At 38.8% G+C, this 18,008-nt stretch overlaps 1 protein-coding gene across 29 annotated transcripts in view; it reads left to right on the top strand.

Moving 5' to 3' along the window:
* Positions 1–18,008, top strand: part of LOC105466182 (ankyrin 3) — a 703,092-nt gene that overhangs the window by 530,637 nt on the left and 154,447 nt on the right. For 25 of the 29 annotated variants that reach the window (XM_011715205.3, XM_071069573.1, XM_071069576.1 and 22 more), the window contains 4 exons: positions 1,135–1,332; positions 3,042–3,140; positions 3,424–3,522; positions 12,800–12,997. In XM_011715205.3, the coding sequence (XP_011713507.2) occupies positions 1,135–1,332; positions 3,042–3,140; positions 3,424–3,522; positions 12,800–12,997 (594 nt within the window). The remainder of the gene's footprint in view (positions 1–1,134; positions 1,333–3,041; positions 3,141–3,423; positions 3,523–12,799; positions 12,998–18,008) is intronic. The other 4 variants (XM_071069581.1, XM_071069587.1, XM_071069592.1 and 1 more) reach the window with 1 other exon arrangement.

The following is an 18,008-nucleotide window of genomic DNA, read 5'->3' as shown; positions in this document are numbered from 1 at the left end:
GCCTCGTATTTCACCTGCAGGAGAAACCCACTTATCTGCTGCTATAGGGATGGATACTTTGGTCTGGTTATCAGAATGGCAGTTCAGGTCCAGAATCATAAACCATTTAATTTCAACCTACAATATGTAAATATACATTTGCACAGTCTGCAGTCTCTAGTTTCAAGTTAAGGGGTGGCAGTAGTAGCAGTATATGAGATTTTTCCTTGGCACCTATTTTTTTCTGCTTTCAATATTCCCCTTCTCTCTTGCGGCATCTCCCTAACTCCTCTCATGCTTCCTACTGGTTAGATAGCCCCTCTTACTTTGACATTGACCCTCGTCCTCCTTATTCTTCCAAAATGGTGTCCTCTATTCTAGCCTATTTTCTCTACCTTTCCTACTTAAACCGTTTACCTCAACCTTATCACAATTCAGTAGAGAATTTCTATTTCGAGGACTACCACAGGGATCTTTGAGCAAATTAAGATGATTTGCGCCTCCCACTTGGGGATAAGATCCTAGGGGATCAGGACTTGGTGAGTACCTCCTGCCTTTGGGTGAATTGTAGTGAGGTGGTTCTCCAGTCTAGACAGATGCAGCCCATACCAGGATACACAGCTTGACAAGCAGAGGGCATCAGCCCCTGCTGACCCTTCGGCTGGGAGCCTTTGCACAGGTATACTGCGCAACCCTACACTGCCTTCCTCACACTCTGCGTTTGTCTATGGGAAGACAGAACCAACAAAATAATTCATTCCATGTGAGTGGATAATAACTGGTGTGGAGGTATAATATCCCTCCCAGGTATATGAGTTTTACGAGGATACATTGTCTTATCTCCCGAAGAAGGAGCAATTAAAGTTCAAATTTGATTCTCTGTGGCAGGTGTTGTTGGGGGGTCATTTATAGACAGAACTGCCTTTCACAGTTTTCTTATTAATGGTTCACTCTCCAGAGGTATTTAATGAGCTTAGACCTACCATCTCCTCATTTCTGAACATTGAAGAAAAAGACAAATAAGATTTTTTTTAGCATTGACTCAAAAAGTTGATTGTACCTCTTACATTAAGCATCTAATGTTCCGTGAATTTTTCATAAAGGCACCATTGTTTCCTCAGCTCATCAGCCTTACATTTCTACCTTGCTGTTTAGGATGACCAAACCCCACTCCACATTTCAGCCCGACTGGGGAAAGCAGACATAGTACAACAGTTATTGCAGCAAGGAGCATCTCCAAATGCAGCCACAACTTCTGGGTACACCCCACTTCACCTTTCCGCCCGAGAGGGGCATGAGGATGTGGCCGCATTCCTTTTGGATCATGGAGCATCTTTATCTATAACAACAAAGGTATGAAAGCGTATCTCAGAATCCTGCTCTGTTCCCCCAAATACATCTTCCTTACAGTTCCCAGCACAGTCACAGGTCCAGAAGCCGCACAACAGCATCTATTCTTGCGATCCCACAGTAGTCATTAATATGGCCAGCAAAGCTCTGTGGTGGGAGAGGGTAACTGATAGTATTTTGTGGTGTTTTTTTTGCCTTAAGTTTCTTAGTACATTATCTTCCAATGAAACCTTAATGATATCCAGAGTCAGACTTCTTGTAAATTATTTGATGGCCTTAAATTTTAGTTTAAAAACAGAGCTACAGATTAGCAAAATGCTCAGGCCAAGCACACAAACCACACTATCACAGCTTGGTTGGTAGATGCTTTTATAACACTTGGAAAACTGGCAGTAAATTTTTCTTGGGGTTGTTTTTGTTTGTTTTTGTTCTTTCTGTTGTCATTATTGTCTGTTGTCACGATTTATGGTTTGATTTATTTTTATCTCAACTCTGATGCCTTAGAGTAATACCCTAACATAAACAGTTGCTCTGCATGTGCAGAATGCAAAATTTGGAGCTCATTTTTCTTATGATACTACATAAGCCTAGCAAATGTGATAGCAAGATGAATTGGCTTGTGGCGCACCTTCCAAAGCTAGTAACTGGTACTGCACTCTTTTATTTGGATGCAGATAAGAAAGATTAATGTGTAATCAATATAGAAGATAATTACAAATAGAGAACTATCAGGATAAATGATGACTACCTCAAATTTCATTTCTTGTGATTCTTTGGGCTCTTCAGTAGAGTTGAGATGCAAGTTCAGGAAGCTCATTTGATGTGAAACGGAGCAATGGGTGATGGAGTCTTGAGTATTCAGGCATTTCACCATACCAGCTGCACATTCCTTTTAGTTTGCTGTAGTCTCATGAGGTCAAATGTGCTGATGACCCCCTAATCCCTGACTCATGATTGGGACCCCCACAACAGTGTGCTGATTGGCTGGTTGATACACAGATTCTTGTAGGAGTTGGAAGCCTGAGGGAGCAGCCACTCAGCTATTAACATCCAATTGTTGCATGTTTGTCCATGTGTGATTATTCAGTTCACCTACAGAATAGGCGTCTCATCATTCTAAAACCATGTCATTAAGTTCACCTCTGGTGTTAAAGGTAAGAGAATTTCTGACTCCTCCTGAAGACTAGAGGACACATAAGGACTGTGTATACATGGAGAAACAGGGAAAGAAGAAGAGAAAGTGTCCAGTCTGGTGATGTGAGATTGTGAGAGGTTCAGACTTCCCCTGGATTTTCCCAAACCGTGCAAACTGAGTCTGGGACCCTGTAACTTATTCTTCCCACAATATGAAACTCTAAAAGCAGTCCTAGAATAAGCCCCAGATCCAGCTTTCCAACTTCATCCTGGTGAGATACCTGATGACTCCCAGAACCAATAGCATGTTGTGGTTCAGTCAGCAGAAGGGAGAAAGATTAGGTATCCTGGTATGTTGTGCTCACACCCTGTCGATAAGAAGGCTCTTGAACTCTTATCTATGAGTCTTGGACTTTAAATGCAGACTTCATTGCTCATCATCACTAGAATAATTAATCAGTTCTGGAAGGCAGTGCCCTTATGTCATATCTTTTTGTTTATTGTTTGGTTTGGGTTTTGCATGTGTTTTCCTTATGTCATTTCTATTGTTCATTATGTTTATGTTTCTTTTTTTCCAGAAAGGATTTACCCCTCTCCACGTGGCAGCAAAGTATGGAAAGCTTGAAGTCGCCAATCTCCTGCTACAGAAAAGTGCATCTCCAGATGCTGCTGGGAAGGTAAGAGGTCACCAGCAACCCTGAAGCAGGCCACTTCCCCGATAACAAAACACACACTTGCTAATATTCACTAATGGCCACCTGAGTTGTAACTAAATATTTAAGTCCCACTAGGATGAAGAGCACTTGGGAAATAAAAGGTAAATGCTGAGGTCCAAGTACTGTGGAAACCGGAATGTAAATATGCCCTATGTTGTATCCAATCTAATCTCATTTCCTCAATCTAGGCCTCTGGTATTAAGACACCTTTGACACTGGTTGTTGTTTCTGCACGTGTTTTCAGAGCGGGCTAACCCCACTGCATGTAGCTGCACATTACGATAATCAGAAAGTGGCCCTTCTGCTTTTGGACCAAGGAGCCTCACCTCATGCAGCCGCAAAGGTACCTATAATTCCACAGCCTAAGGAGACTGATGGGTAAGGTCTATCAGTCTCTATCTGCACATCTACTCCTGCTTCACCAGGAGCACCCTCCTAGTTTAGGCACCACTAAAAAAATCACAGAAATAGAAGCACCTTAGGACATCTGTGCCTTCAGTGATTTAGTCTGCTAATATGGTAGATGCTCAGGAAATATTTACTTGTCAGTTGATTGTCTTTGACAATCCAGGACCTCCTGGAGGAAGGAGAGCTGGAACACTGTTTAGCCAGATGAAAAACATAAGCACAGCCTGAGGGAGTAAGAAAGTTCTGATTTGTCAGAATTATGAAATATGTGTTACATTTTTCTGGCCATCTAATTGCCTTCAAGTTGTTTATTTGAATTTAGTAAAATAGGTTGAGAGGTTTTACATGTGTGTTTTTATTATTGCTAAGGAGGATCTTTATTGTTAGGGCATTTTTGATCAGTAGACAACTTAGATTTCTGAGAAAAGAGAGAAACTGAGTGGGTATATAGCTATGTTATTATTTTAGTAATCTAATTTGAGGGACAAATCATAAAGAAGAGCTTCCTTAAAGACAGGTTAATAGAGTGCTATTGCTTTAATACGCTTCCTATTGTTGAGCAGGTGGCTGTGATCAGAGAACACTGAAATGATGCACACCACCATTTCAGTGTTCAGTTATTTCGCTAAACACTATTGGTTGAAGGACCCTTGAGTATCCCTTATGCTCCTTATGCTTTTTTTTTTTTTTTTTTTGGAGACCTGTGCGGTGGTGCCATCTCAGCTCACTGCAAGCTCTGCGTCCCAGGTTCACACCATTCTCCTGCCTCAGCCTCCTGAGTAACTGGGACTACAGGTGCCCGCCACCATGCAGGGCTAATTTTTTGTATTTTTAGTAGAGACTGGGTTTCACCGTAACCAGGATGGTCTCGATCTCCTGACCTTGTGATCCACCTGTCTCAGCCTCCCAAAGTGCTGGGATTACAGGCATGAGCCATTGCGCCCAGCCTCCCTTATGCTTTTTACATCTTTGACTTACTATTCCATGTCGGGGCAGCTGCAGTGCTCTCCTTTAAACCTAATGTTTAGATCACATCATTGTATACACAGATGAATGAACTGGGGTTGTTCTAGGTTACTTTAGATACACTAAGAGACCAACTTTTGGGTACTGTCTCCGTTTAGAGAGTATGTTATCTTTGATAGATATTTCTTCCTGGAAACTTTCAATCATTTTCTGCCCCATCCTCTCCAGAATTATACCTCAAAATCTAAAATGAAATCTCAAATTCAAAATCAAACTCCCAACTTTGCTTTTAATCTAAATGTAGCTTTCTCCTCCATAAATTCTGACCCTGACAAACATTCTTTCTATTACAAAACCACGACTTGACTTGATAAAACTTTATCTTGAAAAAAAGATATAGCAGCATTATTCATGATAGCCAAAAGGTGAGATCAACCCAAATATTAATTGATGGATGAATGCATATACTCACTGCACATATACACACAGGGAATATTATTTAGCCTTTAAAAGGAAGGAAATTCTGACATACGCTACTATAATACGTGGAGGAATCTTGAAGACGTTGTACTAAGTAAGCCAGTCACAATAGGACAGATGTACGATTCTACTTATGTGAAGTACATAGAGTAGTAAATTTATAGAGACAGACAGAGGATGGTGGATGTCAAGGGTAGAAGGAGAAGGGAATGGGGAGTTAATGTTTAATGGATACAGAGTCTGAATTAGGAAGACTGAAAAGTTCTGGGAATGTATAATAGTGATGGTTGGAGAACAATGTGAATACACAGAACTTAATACTACTGACCTGTACACTGAAAAATGCTTTAAATGGGAAATTTTGTTATGATATTTTAGCATAATTTTAAGGAGAAAGATTTGTAAGGAATTTAATGGTTGTACATTTTATTTCATTTCATTTTTACCCAGGTATATGTGGGCTACTTTCCTTTTTCTTTTTCTTTTCTTCTCTTTCCTTCTTTTCTTTTTTTTTTTTTTTTGAGATGGAGTCTCACTGTCCCCCAGGCTGGAGTACAGTGGCACGATCTTGGCTCACTGCAACCTCCACCTCCTGGGTTCAAGCAATTCTCCTGTCTCAGCCTCCTAAGTAGCTGGGATTACAGACATGTGCCACCATGCCCAGCTAATTTTTGTATTTTTGGTAGAGATGGGGTTTCACCATGTTGACCAGGCTGGTCTCGAACTCCCAACCTCAAGTGATCCTCCCACCTTGGCCTCCCAAAGTGCTGGGATTACAGGGGTGAGCTACCTTGACCTATGTATAAGTAACCCCAAGTCCTTCATCCTTCATAGATAACAAGTAAATAATTAGTAAGTGAACTATTTTTTCCTTGAATGAGAATAGTAACTTTGGCACAAAAAGCAGTGTAAAATTGACCAAAGTTATAAAGCAATTAGTACAGCAGGTGACTCCAATATCTCTTTCTGTTCACAAATAACTTTTTTTTTTTTTTTTTTTTTTTTTTTTTTTTTTTTTTTGGTCACCCAGGCTGGAGTGCAGTGGCACGATCTTGGCTTACTGCAACCTCTGCCTCCCAGGTTGAAGTGATTTTCCTGCCTCAGCCTCCCAAGTAGATGGGACTACAGGCATGTACCACCACACCCAGCTAATTTTTGTATTTTTAGTAGAGATGGTGTTTCACCATGTTGGCCAGCTGGTCTCAAACTCCTGACCTCAGGTGATCCGCCCGCCTCATTCTCCCAAACTGCTGGGATTACAGGCATGAGCTACTGTGCTAGGCCCACAAATAACACTTAAACAGGGCAATAGTTGGTATATTCCTAGTTCATTTTGCCTTTATATTTGTCCAACAAGACTTAGTATTCATAGTTCCCTATCTGCAAAACATCCTTTACAAAGATTTGAAAAGAGAAGCAGTCCTTTAAATAATTTTTTATAACATTCCATTAGCCTTAGGCATATTTTTATAGTCAATTAAACACAGGTGTTTCTAATGGGACATTGATTCTCATTTCCATGCACAATTGCTTCCATAAGAGCCTGGGTAATGCCATCTCTGGCACATGTCCAACAATCCCTGTCTTCGGGGCAGTGGTACTGGTCAGGAACTTTTTCTAGACTTTAATCTTAAGCAAAGCCAGTCATATAATTTTAGGTATTGGCTTTATCTGCTATGGAAAATAAAACCCTAGCTACAATGCTTTAAATTGATGAGCCTCCATTTTCTCATGGCACAAACAGTCAGGAGGTAGACAGGGCAGTTGTTGATGTTGATATAGGGTGTTGAGGCAAGTTCCCTGTGACTTAAAAAACTCAGTTTGGGGGTACAAGTGCAGTTGTGTTACATGGATATATCGCCTAGTGCTGAAGACAGGGCTTTTAGTGTAACCATCACCCAAAATGTATACATTGTACCCATTAGAGAATTCTTTGTCCCTCACCCCACTCCTACCCTCCTACCTTTCCAAGTATCCAATGTCTATTATTCCGCTATGTCCATGTACACACATTTAGCTCTCGCTTTTAGGCAAGAACATGCAGTATTTGACTTTCTGAGTTATTTTACTTAAAATAATGGCCTCCAGTTTCATCTGTGTTGCTGCAAAAGATATAATTTTATTCTTTTTTATAGCTGAGTAGTATTCTGTGGTGTGTGTGTGTATTTATGTGTGTATATATGTATACACACATAAATTATATACATTATAATTGTATATAATATATAATTGATTTCCAGCTTTATATTTGTCAAACAAGACTTCATAGCTGAGTAATAGTCCACTCAGCTATAAACATATAGTATATACATATATATGTATACATACACACAGGGTATGCGATACGTGCATATCATGGAATACTACTATATGTATGTATATATATCTGTATACACACACACGTACCATGGGATACTACTCAGCTATAAAAACGAATAAAATAGGCCGGGTGCAGTGGCTCACACCTGTAATCCCACCACTTTGGGAGACTGAGGCGGGAGGACCCACGAGGTCAGGAGATGGAGACCATTCTGGCCAACATGGTGAAACCCCTTCTCTACTAAAAATACAAAAATTAACTGGGCATGGTGGCTGGCTTCTCAGGAGGCTGAGGCAGGAGAATCACTGGAACCCAGGAGGTGGAGGTTGCGGTGAGCCAAGATCACACCACTGCACTCCAGCCTGGGTGTCAGAGTGAGACTCAGTTTCAAAAAAATAATAATAATAAATAAAATGTATATATCCCACATATTCACATATTCTTTATCTAATCATCCATTGGTGGACACTAAGGTTGATTACAGGACTTTGCTATTGTGAATAGTGCTGCAATAAGTATATGAGTGCAAGTATCTTTTTTGATATAATGATTTATTTTCCTTTGGGAAATATCTAACCAGTGGTAGGATTGCTGGATCAAAGGTAGTTCTATTTTTTGTTCTTTGAGATATCTCCTTACAATTCTCCTTAGAGGTTATATTAATTTACATTCCTACCAGCAGTGTATAAGCATTTCCTTTTCTCTGCATCCTTGCCAGCATCTATTATTTTTGACTTCTTATAACAGCTATTCTGATTGGTGTGAGATGGTATCCAGTTGTGGTTTTGATTTGCATTTCTCTGATGATTAGTGATGATGATCATTTTTTATATGCTTCTTGGCCATTTGTGGGTCTTCTTTCACAAAATGTCTGTTTGTGTCATTTGCCTTCTTTTTAATGGGGTTATTTTTTTTTTTTCTTGTTGAGCTGTTTGAGTTCTTCATAAATCCTGGATATTAGTTCTTTGTCAGATGCATAGTTTGTGAATATTTTCTCCCATTCTATGTGGTATCTGTTCACTCTATTGATTATCTCTTTTGCTATGCAGAAGCTTTTTAGTTTACTTAAGTCCCATTTGTCTATTTTTTGACTTGCTGCATTTGATTTTCAGGTCTTAGTTGTGAATTTTTTCCCTAGCTCAATGTCCAAAAGGGTTTTTCTTATGGTTTCTTCTAGAGTTTTTATACTTTCAGGTATTACATTTAAGTCTTTAATCTATCTTGAGTTAATTTTTGTATATGGTGAGAGTTATGGGTCCAGTTTCATTTTCCTTCATGTGGCTATCAAATTTTCCTAGGCATCATTTATTGAATAGGATGTCCTTTTCTCTGTGTTTATTTTTGTTAACTTTGTCAAAGATCAGTTGACTGAAGGAATGTGGCTTTATTTATGTGTTTTCTGTTCTGTTCCATTTTTCTATGCATATATTTTTATAACAGTGCCATGCTGTTTTGGTTATTATAGCCTTGTAGTATAATTTGAAGTTAGGTAATATGATGCCTCCAGCTTTGTTCTTTTTGCTTAGGATTGCTTTGGCTATTTGGGCTCCTTTTTGATTCCCTATGAATTTTAGGGTTGCTTTTTCTAATTCTGTGAAAAATGACGTGGATATTTTAACATGGATTGCAATGAATCTTTGGCTTTTCCCTTCAAAGAGAGCTGATTGGTTGCCAAATTTACTTTCAAGCCACAGGCAGCAAGAAAGTCAGCACAACAGGGCTTTCCCAGAAGTTCCACCAAACCACATCTCCTTACACCCCACTGGCCACTTCTATGTGCAAAAAAAGTTGAGAAATAGTGCTGAGCACACTGCCAGAGAAGTTTGTGTGTTTGTTTTGTTTTGCTTTTATTTTTTGTGTTTTGATTTGGGGGTTTGTTTGGTTTTGCTAAAAAAGAAAGGAGAACAAATACAGAGCAGGCAATCGGTCTTCTTTACTCTAGGGAAGTTCAGGCATTCCTGAATTCTGACAGTGGTGAGAGATAAGGGACAGAGCCTCAATAGGGCATGATTACTATATGGATGTGACAGCAGCAACCTCAATGTTAACTCTTCATCAAATCACATCCTTTGTCCTTTTTCTTAGAGTATGTGATGCCTTCTTCTTACCCTTTCTTCTCCTTTCTTCTCTTTTAAAATTACCAATGTATTGTCTTACTCATACATGTCCTAGAAATGTGATGAGGTTTCAGGAAATTGGGGTACTGAAAAGTAGATGGGCTGCTCTAATCTATTTTAGTCCAATCTATTTCCTGTGGCAGGACCTTATGCTGGCAAGAGGATTGGCTTGAGTTCAGGTATAACCTGGATACTAATTGTAGAAGAGATAGTAAGTTTTAAGTATTATTTATCAGGTTTCTCTTCCATAAAATATGCAACATATCTATTGATGTGGATCAGTATATTTGTGAAAGTTCTTGAAACAAATTCAATTATGATTTAAATGCTATATATTACTTTTGATAATTTTAAGTTGCATTTGCTTTTACTTTAATTTTGAAATACAAAAGCACATGTGGCAAGCGCTTTATCCTCTACATCAAGAGGGAAAAAAACATATAGGTCAAAATTATTCTACAGTTGAATCACTTGCTATTTAATTTTTCTTTTGATAGATGCATCTGCCTTTCTTAGTGTGGCAAGTGAGGATCATTTTATTTTTCACAAAGTAGAAACAACTTAGAAAATTTAGAAAATTCCATTAGAAGCCTCAAGATAAATGTGCTTATTATTTGAAGATATTTATTAAGTCTTTCTGAGATTAACTTTTCATAGTAAAATAATACGTGAGTCATTTTTCCCTTGCTTTGTACTTTCCTTTGTGTCTCAGGTAAGGAGCTCAAGATAAATCCTTGAGCAATAATAGTAATGTGTCTGGAATTGGCATATATTACAGAGCTGGGTCTGTCCGTCTCTGTCTGTCTGTCTCTCTCTCTCTGTATCTGTCTCTCCCTGTCTCTGTCTGTCTGTCTCTCTCAGAGTTTTAAAGACAGACTCTCCCTATGTTGCCCTGGGTGGTCTTGAGCTCCTGAGCTCAAGTGATCCTCCTGCCTCAGCCTCTAAAGTAGCTGAGACTACAGGCATGCACCACCATGCCTGACTGCTACGGTTCTCTTGATTAAAAAAAATTTTTAGGACATAGGATACTTTTTGGTGGCATTAGAAGTAAACAAGATTTTCATGTGTGAGAGGGTTTTGAGCTACTTTACCTTAGTTAGGGGTTGAGAAGTGACTAACCTGAAGATTATGTCAACAGCAAAAGCAAAAAGAGAGAAGATACATGATAAGAAGCTAAATTCTGAGTTTATCTTGTCTTTACCACTTGAAGTAGTTAGGTTAGTGTTAGACACATTGACTAATTATATTTCCTATGTTAGTGCTGCTTTGTGAATTTTCTCTTTTATGCTGGAGTGTTGGGGAGATGAACCAACTCCCCTCCTCCTGTCCCTCATTGCAGCGTTGGGCTCAGACCAAAGCTCTGCAGTTGGCTCTGAGGGCATCGGTTTCTGAAGGGTGTGTCCCAGCAGAGGGCCAAATGCTTCTCAGGGCAGCTGGGGTTTTCAGATGGCAATAGGTCAAAATTAAAAATAGGGATATAAAATCTTCTTTTACCCTGGCTCATCCAGTTTGGCAGAGGCTAGTTTCAGAAGAGTCTAGAAGTGACATTTCCACTTTCATGGGTTGATATAAGGGTTTGTGAAGTGAGGAATGCTGTTGGACTTGGACATGCCAGTGACTGAAATGTGAGGGTCATTGCAGCAGGATGGCTGAGTACTGAGTGCAGCAGACCCTCAAAACCCTCTGTGTTGTTTCTGATCCTTCTACATGGCTCAAAAGGATTGTGACTGATCCATTGTCCAGATTTGGATCGTACTTCCAAATACAAATTCTTAGATTCTATTTTCTTTTTCTAAACCTTCCTGTCTGTGGAAAAAAAAAATCATTCTAATTTGTCATTAGCATATTCGATATACTCAGGTTTATGTCCATGTCAAAATGTAATCTTGCACTTCTTGTAAGTGACTGTGAACTAGGGCAACATCCCCCAAAACTCTTTCTTGGGGCAGGAGACCCTGATGGCTCCTGAGGCACAGCTGACCAACAGTTTATCAAGGGAATCTTGATTGTCTCTCTGTGGTTATCAGGGGTTAGCCAAGAGAAGGATGCCAGAATGTGCTGAAAGCTCTGGTACTCTTGATTCAAAATCTGAGGATTCCTTTCTTCCTGTAATTAATACGTGGCAGTTATTGTGAGGCACTAGAGAGACACAAAGACAAATATGACACAATATGTGCCCTTAACAAATGTATATTTAGTAGGAGGGGATAGATAAGTAAACAAAAGAGTACCACTAAATATCCCCAGGACTTTGATAAGAGTCAGTCAGGGTTGGAGGTAGGGGTTGAGGCTTGAGGGGTGGGAAGAAATAAAAAACCTCATGGAGGGTGTGACCGTTGAGCTGAATTTTCAGCTGACAGATGCTGGCTCCTGGGCATGTTAGGGAAGAGCATTCTTGTAGAGTAAGGCAAGACAGAGAAACATGAGACTCTATTCTGTTTGGGGGATGTGCAGGATGACAGACCAGCATAAAGACAAGTTTTGTAAAGGAGGAAATCAAAGGACCACATGAGAAGAGATTATAGTGTCTTAACTTCCATGAACATTAAAAATTTCAACTTGTAAGCAATAGATGGCCATTAAAGGTATTTTTTTAAAGAAAAGAATGAATGGCTCTGAACATGCCCTAGTGATAACTGATTGTTTGTTGCTTCTTCCTCCTGTCCTCAATTTAAATAAAGCAAGTAATTATTGAGCATGTTGTAACATAACTTCCTGTAAAAGGGAAATCTATATTCCTTTTAGAAAACCAATAATACTCTGACTCTTTTTGCTTAAAATGTCCATGTTAAGCCGGGCGCAGTGGCTCACGCCTGTAATCCCAGCACTTTGGGAGGCCGAGGCGGGAGGATCGGGAGGTTAGAAGATCAAGACCATCCTAGCTAACACGGTGAAACCCCGTCTCTACTAAAAATACAAAAAACTAGCCGGGCGCGGTGGCGGGCGCCTGTAGTCCCAGCTACTTCGGAGGCTGAGGCAGGAGAATGGCGTGAACCCGGGAGGCGGAGCTTGCAGTGAGACGAGATGGCGCCACTGCACTCCAGCCTGGGCGAAGAGTGAGACTCCGTCTCAAAAAATAAAATAAAATAAATAAATAATTAAATAAAATGTCCATATTAAGTTATGTTTTCCCTACTACTTAGGAATGCAGGAGACATGAGGGCACTATATTCATAGTATCACTTGGTTTACCAGTATTTGCTTACTTAATCATGATTTCTTCAGCAATCATAGAAAACCACTAGAAAGAGACAGCTACTATTTGAAAATGCACTGTACACATTTTTATCTTGTTCCTGGGCATGTGACCAAGTGATTTGTGTTGACAGAATGGTTATACGCCACTGCACATCGCTGCCAAAAAGAACCAGATGGACATAGCAACAACTCTGCTGGAATATGGTGCTGATGCCAACGCAGTTACCCGGCAAGGAATTGCTTCCGTCCATCTCGCAGCTCAGGAAGGGCATGTGGACATGGTGTCGCTGCTCCTTAGTAGAAATGCGAATGTGAACCTGAGCAATAAGGTAACCCACTTCTTTCTTGACAAAGCATGCAGCACACCAAAACCTCACCCCTCAGAAAGGTCACTAAGAATTCACAGAAGATCTGGGTCAAATAGGATGTGTAAAGTATAATATTGCACCAAGTTGTTTACCGAAGTGTTACTTAACAGAGCAAAAATTTGGAAACAATCTGTTTAAACAATAAGAAAAACAGTCAATAGGGCCAGTTGCTCTGGCTCAGGCATTTAATCCCAGCACTTTGGGAAGGCGAGGCAGGTGGACTGCTCGAGCTCAGAAGATCGAGGCTGCAGTGAGCTGTGATTGCTTCTTTATACTCCAGCCTGGGTGACAGAGTGAGACCCTGTGTCTTTAAAAAAAAAAAAAAAAAGAGAGAGAGAGAGAGAGAGAAAGATAATGGTAAACAAATAATTCAGATAATTCAGTCAGACAATGAGTGTATTTGCAGGTGACTCTATATACATATAGCCATAAAAATGAAGTCCAGGAAGTTTTTGTAGTAACATAAAGTTTTGTTATACTGTTAATTCAAAGAGCACCATTGTTACTTCACCATAACATAGCAAATAAGTAGTTGCAAACTGTAGCCCATTGCTTTATTCCACGAACATTTTTGGGGTCCTGCTCCTTGCTCATCCGTTTTTAAGTTCTAGGTTACAAAGAGAAATGGGAAATATTGCTGCCTTTGTGAGTTCATTTTAATAACAAATTTAGCGTAGCTATTTTATGGAGTAGATAGGGGAAGTTGCTGGCAATTTTGAAGGAACTTGTGAAGACTATTCCCTAAACTCTTCTAACACCCATGCTGTCATCTTTGATATCCTCATTATTCATAAAGAAAAGACTAGAGTTTTATCAAGCAAAGTGAAAGTTCAGCCCACAATTAACCAGAAACATGTTAATGAAGTTACTGCCTCTCCCTGTATATATCAAAGAATTTAGCTTTGCTGAATTGCTCATTAAGATTTGCCCAAAACACAAGACAGGTGTTTCTAAATCTTCAGATAATAGGAAACCATGCAAAAGGGCCCTCAGATTCATGATAAGCTCCACTCTCTGGCATTTAGCTTCTCTTCTGCCTGCTGGGTGTGGGCATAGCTATGATATTTCTCAGCCCTAGCTCAGATATTGGAGTAGGGTTTCAAAATAGCAATCGTCTTATGTTGACAAATAACAAGTAATTTAAATACTTTTAACACATGTGTGTGTGTTTTGAAATCACAGAGAGTTTGAATCCTAAGTCAGATTCTTCCTGTGTCATTCAGGCAAGTTCTATCACCTCTCTGAGGCTCAGTTTTGTCCTTTAGTACGTGGAGATAATAATACTGACTTCAGGAGATGCTGTGAGGATTCACTGAGATAACATTCAACACTTTTTTGACTAAGAAAAAATCTTTTTTTAATTTTAGAATTTTTACAATTTTGGAAAAAGCTCACTCCATATCAATCTGAATTCTCAAGTTTGTCATTTAACAAATTCTGTAGACCAAAAGACATATACGGGAGACCAGGGATATGTTTTTTTAGTTTTAGTATTGTGAAAATCTTTTTTGGTCATTACAGAGCAAAATTTTTTTTAATTTTTTTAATTTTATTTTTTTCTTGTTAAACATTCCTTTTATAAGTGCATGTCTCAGCATTAATGGGAATAACAAAGCAATTTCATAATAGTCATTATAGTTAAGATTTGTTTGATCTTTTGAATTTTCTATAGTTTTATATACCAATTTAGAGACAAGAATTGTAATGGCTTGCCTCAAAACTCAACTTGTCTTTATGACAAAGAGGACCTTTTGTTTCCCAAATTGAAGCACATGCTGGTATCAGAGTGTATTTTCTCTTCTGAGCCCATAATATTGTATTTCACCAGTTCTTCCAGAAACAATGTAGTACTTTCACAATTGGTTTACATTGAATATTTCCAGTAGGTTTGATACCAAACTGCAGTGTGACCGACTTTGTTTCTTCAAAATCCTGCAGCTAACTGGTACAATATATACCCAGCCTTGAATTCACCTTAGACTCATAGAATGATTTTAGGCTAAAAATATTCAGGGCAAAAATTTTCTCTGTGCTTGCTTTAGTAGAGTGGAAATTAACGAAAGGAATTCTGAAGACTCAAAGACATATAGTAAACCAGGGAAACCTGGAAATTTCTGGCCACCTTCCTAAATAAATGATACACAAACAGAGATATTCCTAGAGGAATTCTAAAAGATCAGCTGGCTTTCCATTAGCATGTTGAACTTGAGGAACTTCTGAGAACTTCTAATACTTTTAACTTCTAACTTCTCATTAGAAACGATCTAATGAGAAGGCATTTGTAAATCCTTGCATCCTTTCTCAGTTGTCATTTTCAGTATAAAGCACTAAACATGCCCTCATATGAAAACAGAAAAGCAGCAAAAGTTTTTATTATTCAATAAGGAACTGTCTCTCAGTTTTTGTCAGTTTTTCCTGAGTTGTCAGTGTTTTAAGCATCAATTACTCACTGTTCCCTCCTCCCTTCTCCTGCCTACCTTTCCCTCTTCTCATATAACACTACATTTTATTTCCTTGCTAAAAAATAACTATTGAAAGAAAGATTTAGCTTTCATAATTTATGTTGAACTAAACACTTTATTGTTTTTACTTTCTTTTTTTTTACTAGTAACCAGGACTTTCCCAGTACTCTTAAGGAAAGATCATGATCATGAACCCCAAGTTATTGTTGAGGTGCTACTGTTCAATTTGATTCAATTTTGCTTTTGATGTCCCTATTTTTCCATATAGGTTTTGCAGACCCCAATGCTATATTTTTTATACAACTGGAAGAATATTAAACAGAGCTGTTGCTATTTTAATTTGATGTTTTCTCTGTTTCAAATAAATTCTCTCTTTTTTTTTTTTTTTTTTTTTGAGACAGAATTTCATTCTTTTTGCCCAGGCTGGAGTGCAATGATGCAATCTCAGCTCACCACAACCTCCGCCTCCAGGGTGCAAGCAGTTCTCCTGCCTCAGCCTCCCGAGTAGCTGGGATTACAGGCATGCACCACCACACCGAGCTAATTTTGTATTTTTAGTAGAGACGGGTTTTCTCCATATCGGTCAGGCTGGTCTCGAACTCCCGACCTCAGGGGATCCGTCCACCTTGGTCTCCCAAAGTGCTGGGATTACAGGCACGAGTCACCACGCCCAGCCCTAAGTGCTATTTTTAAAATGAGCAATGATCAAAATGCCATAAAAGATTAACAGGTAACTTCTGAACTCAAACAGGGCTGTGGTTGTTTTTTAAAATCTTTTAATAAAGCCGTGAATATAAAAATAAAATGTTATTTATATAATTTATCCTGTTCTACCTAAGAAAAATGTTTGACTTTTTTTCTCTGATTTAATCAATGAATGGGTAGATTAAATGCTAGATGCTGGACACTGGTTATATAAAAATTAAAGATACAATACTTGCCTCAATAAGCTCACAGTGGTTTGAGGAAGACAAGCAAGAAAACAGAGTTTAAATGCAGGATTATGATAGTTTTAATTGAGGTGAGCACATAGTAGGTTTGCAAATAAATGTACTAACTTGGCCCTTTATTGAAATGAGAAGAGAGAAAGGCCAGGGAAGCCTGAAGTGACTCCATCAGTGAGTGGGTAAGCCAGGTGAGCAGCAGGCACCTAGACGTGGGAGCGTGAGAGGACATGTGCCCACAACTCATTTCTCAGTCTTTGCTGAGAGCTACTCAGTAAAGCACCGTCAGTGTCAAAAGTCTCAAACTTAGAATAGGTGACCATGACACTCACAAAATATTATGGCTGACAATATTATTTCCTCTGAAGTAGAACATGGAACACGGTTCTATGATGAGGTCAGTGTTTGGGTGGTGCCAATTTTGGCCCTGGCTTATTTTTCTTGAATTGCAAGTGAATGCATCAGTCCTGCTTTTCACATTTCCCCCTTGATTCAGTTCGAGTGAGCTTCCTCCAAAATTCTGTAAACATTATTAAAAAGTCCCAGCTTGACACTCTCTGCATTCCATAATTGCTCTGATGGAATAACAACCCCTGAATAAATAATGTTGCACATCTAGAAGGCTCTGTGCTCTTCCTAAAACTGCCTTTGATTACCTCCTTTCCTCTGACAAATAGGACAGGCTGATATTTTCATTGCACAGATGCTAGAGGGGGAGAAAAGACTTCCAGGATTAAGATATTAACTTCTGTGCTCATAATGGATGAAAGCAAAAAATCTGAAAGCACTTACACCAGCTCACTTTCTCTTAAATATTACAAAAAAATGGTTTACAATGTAAAGAGGCTTTTTACAACCAGAGAATAGTCTTAGTAATTTTTTTTCTTGGTCATGAGAGCAACCACGTGTTCTGCAAATTCTCTAATAGGGTTAGTTTCAAATACTGTGTCAGTCTTGTTAAACCCATACATCATCTAAATGACCTGGAAATTCTCATGATCTTGCATTCACATTACATTCCACAGGCGATCTTTCCTACCCAGAGTGACATACAGAAAATATTCATTAGACCTTGGGAATTAATATGGAGAAAATATTATCAGCATATGTCAATGTTCACTTAGTAAACAGATATCATTTAAATAATTTTTGGTAAAGCTAGTGCCATTGACAATATATTAAAACTCTTGCATAATTTTGTAAAAAATAAAGTCTAATTTTTGGAGATGAACACTGAAGTGTATGGGGGTAAATGTTATAATGTCTAGATTTGTTTTAATACTGCCACAAGTAAATGAGTGAAAAGGAAAAGAAGAATAGATGAAACAAATATAGGAAAACTTTGATAATTGCTAAGTCTGTGATGAGTATACAAGGCTCACTCCATTTCTTACACTTTTGGGTATGCCTACAATTTTTCCTGCCTACAGATACTAATGTTGCCACAGTGCTAAGACAGTATACTATATATATATATAGAGAGAGAGAGAGAGAGAGAGACAGAGAGAGAGAGAGAGAGAGAGAGAGGTTTTATTCACTCCTGTCACCAAGGCTGGAGTGCAGTGG

Source organism: Macaca nemestrina, chromosome 9 (assembly GCF_043159975.1).
Source record: "Macaca nemestrina isolate mMacNem1 chromosome 9, mMacNem.hap1, whole genome shotgun sequence".
In the NCBI taxonomy this organism is placed as follows: domain Eukaryota; kingdom Metazoa; phylum Chordata; class Mammalia; order Primates; family Cercopithecidae; genus Macaca; species Macaca nemestrina.
The sequence above is the reverse complement of the archived record's forward strand: the minus strand, read 5'-3'. Positions and strand labels throughout refer to the sequence as shown.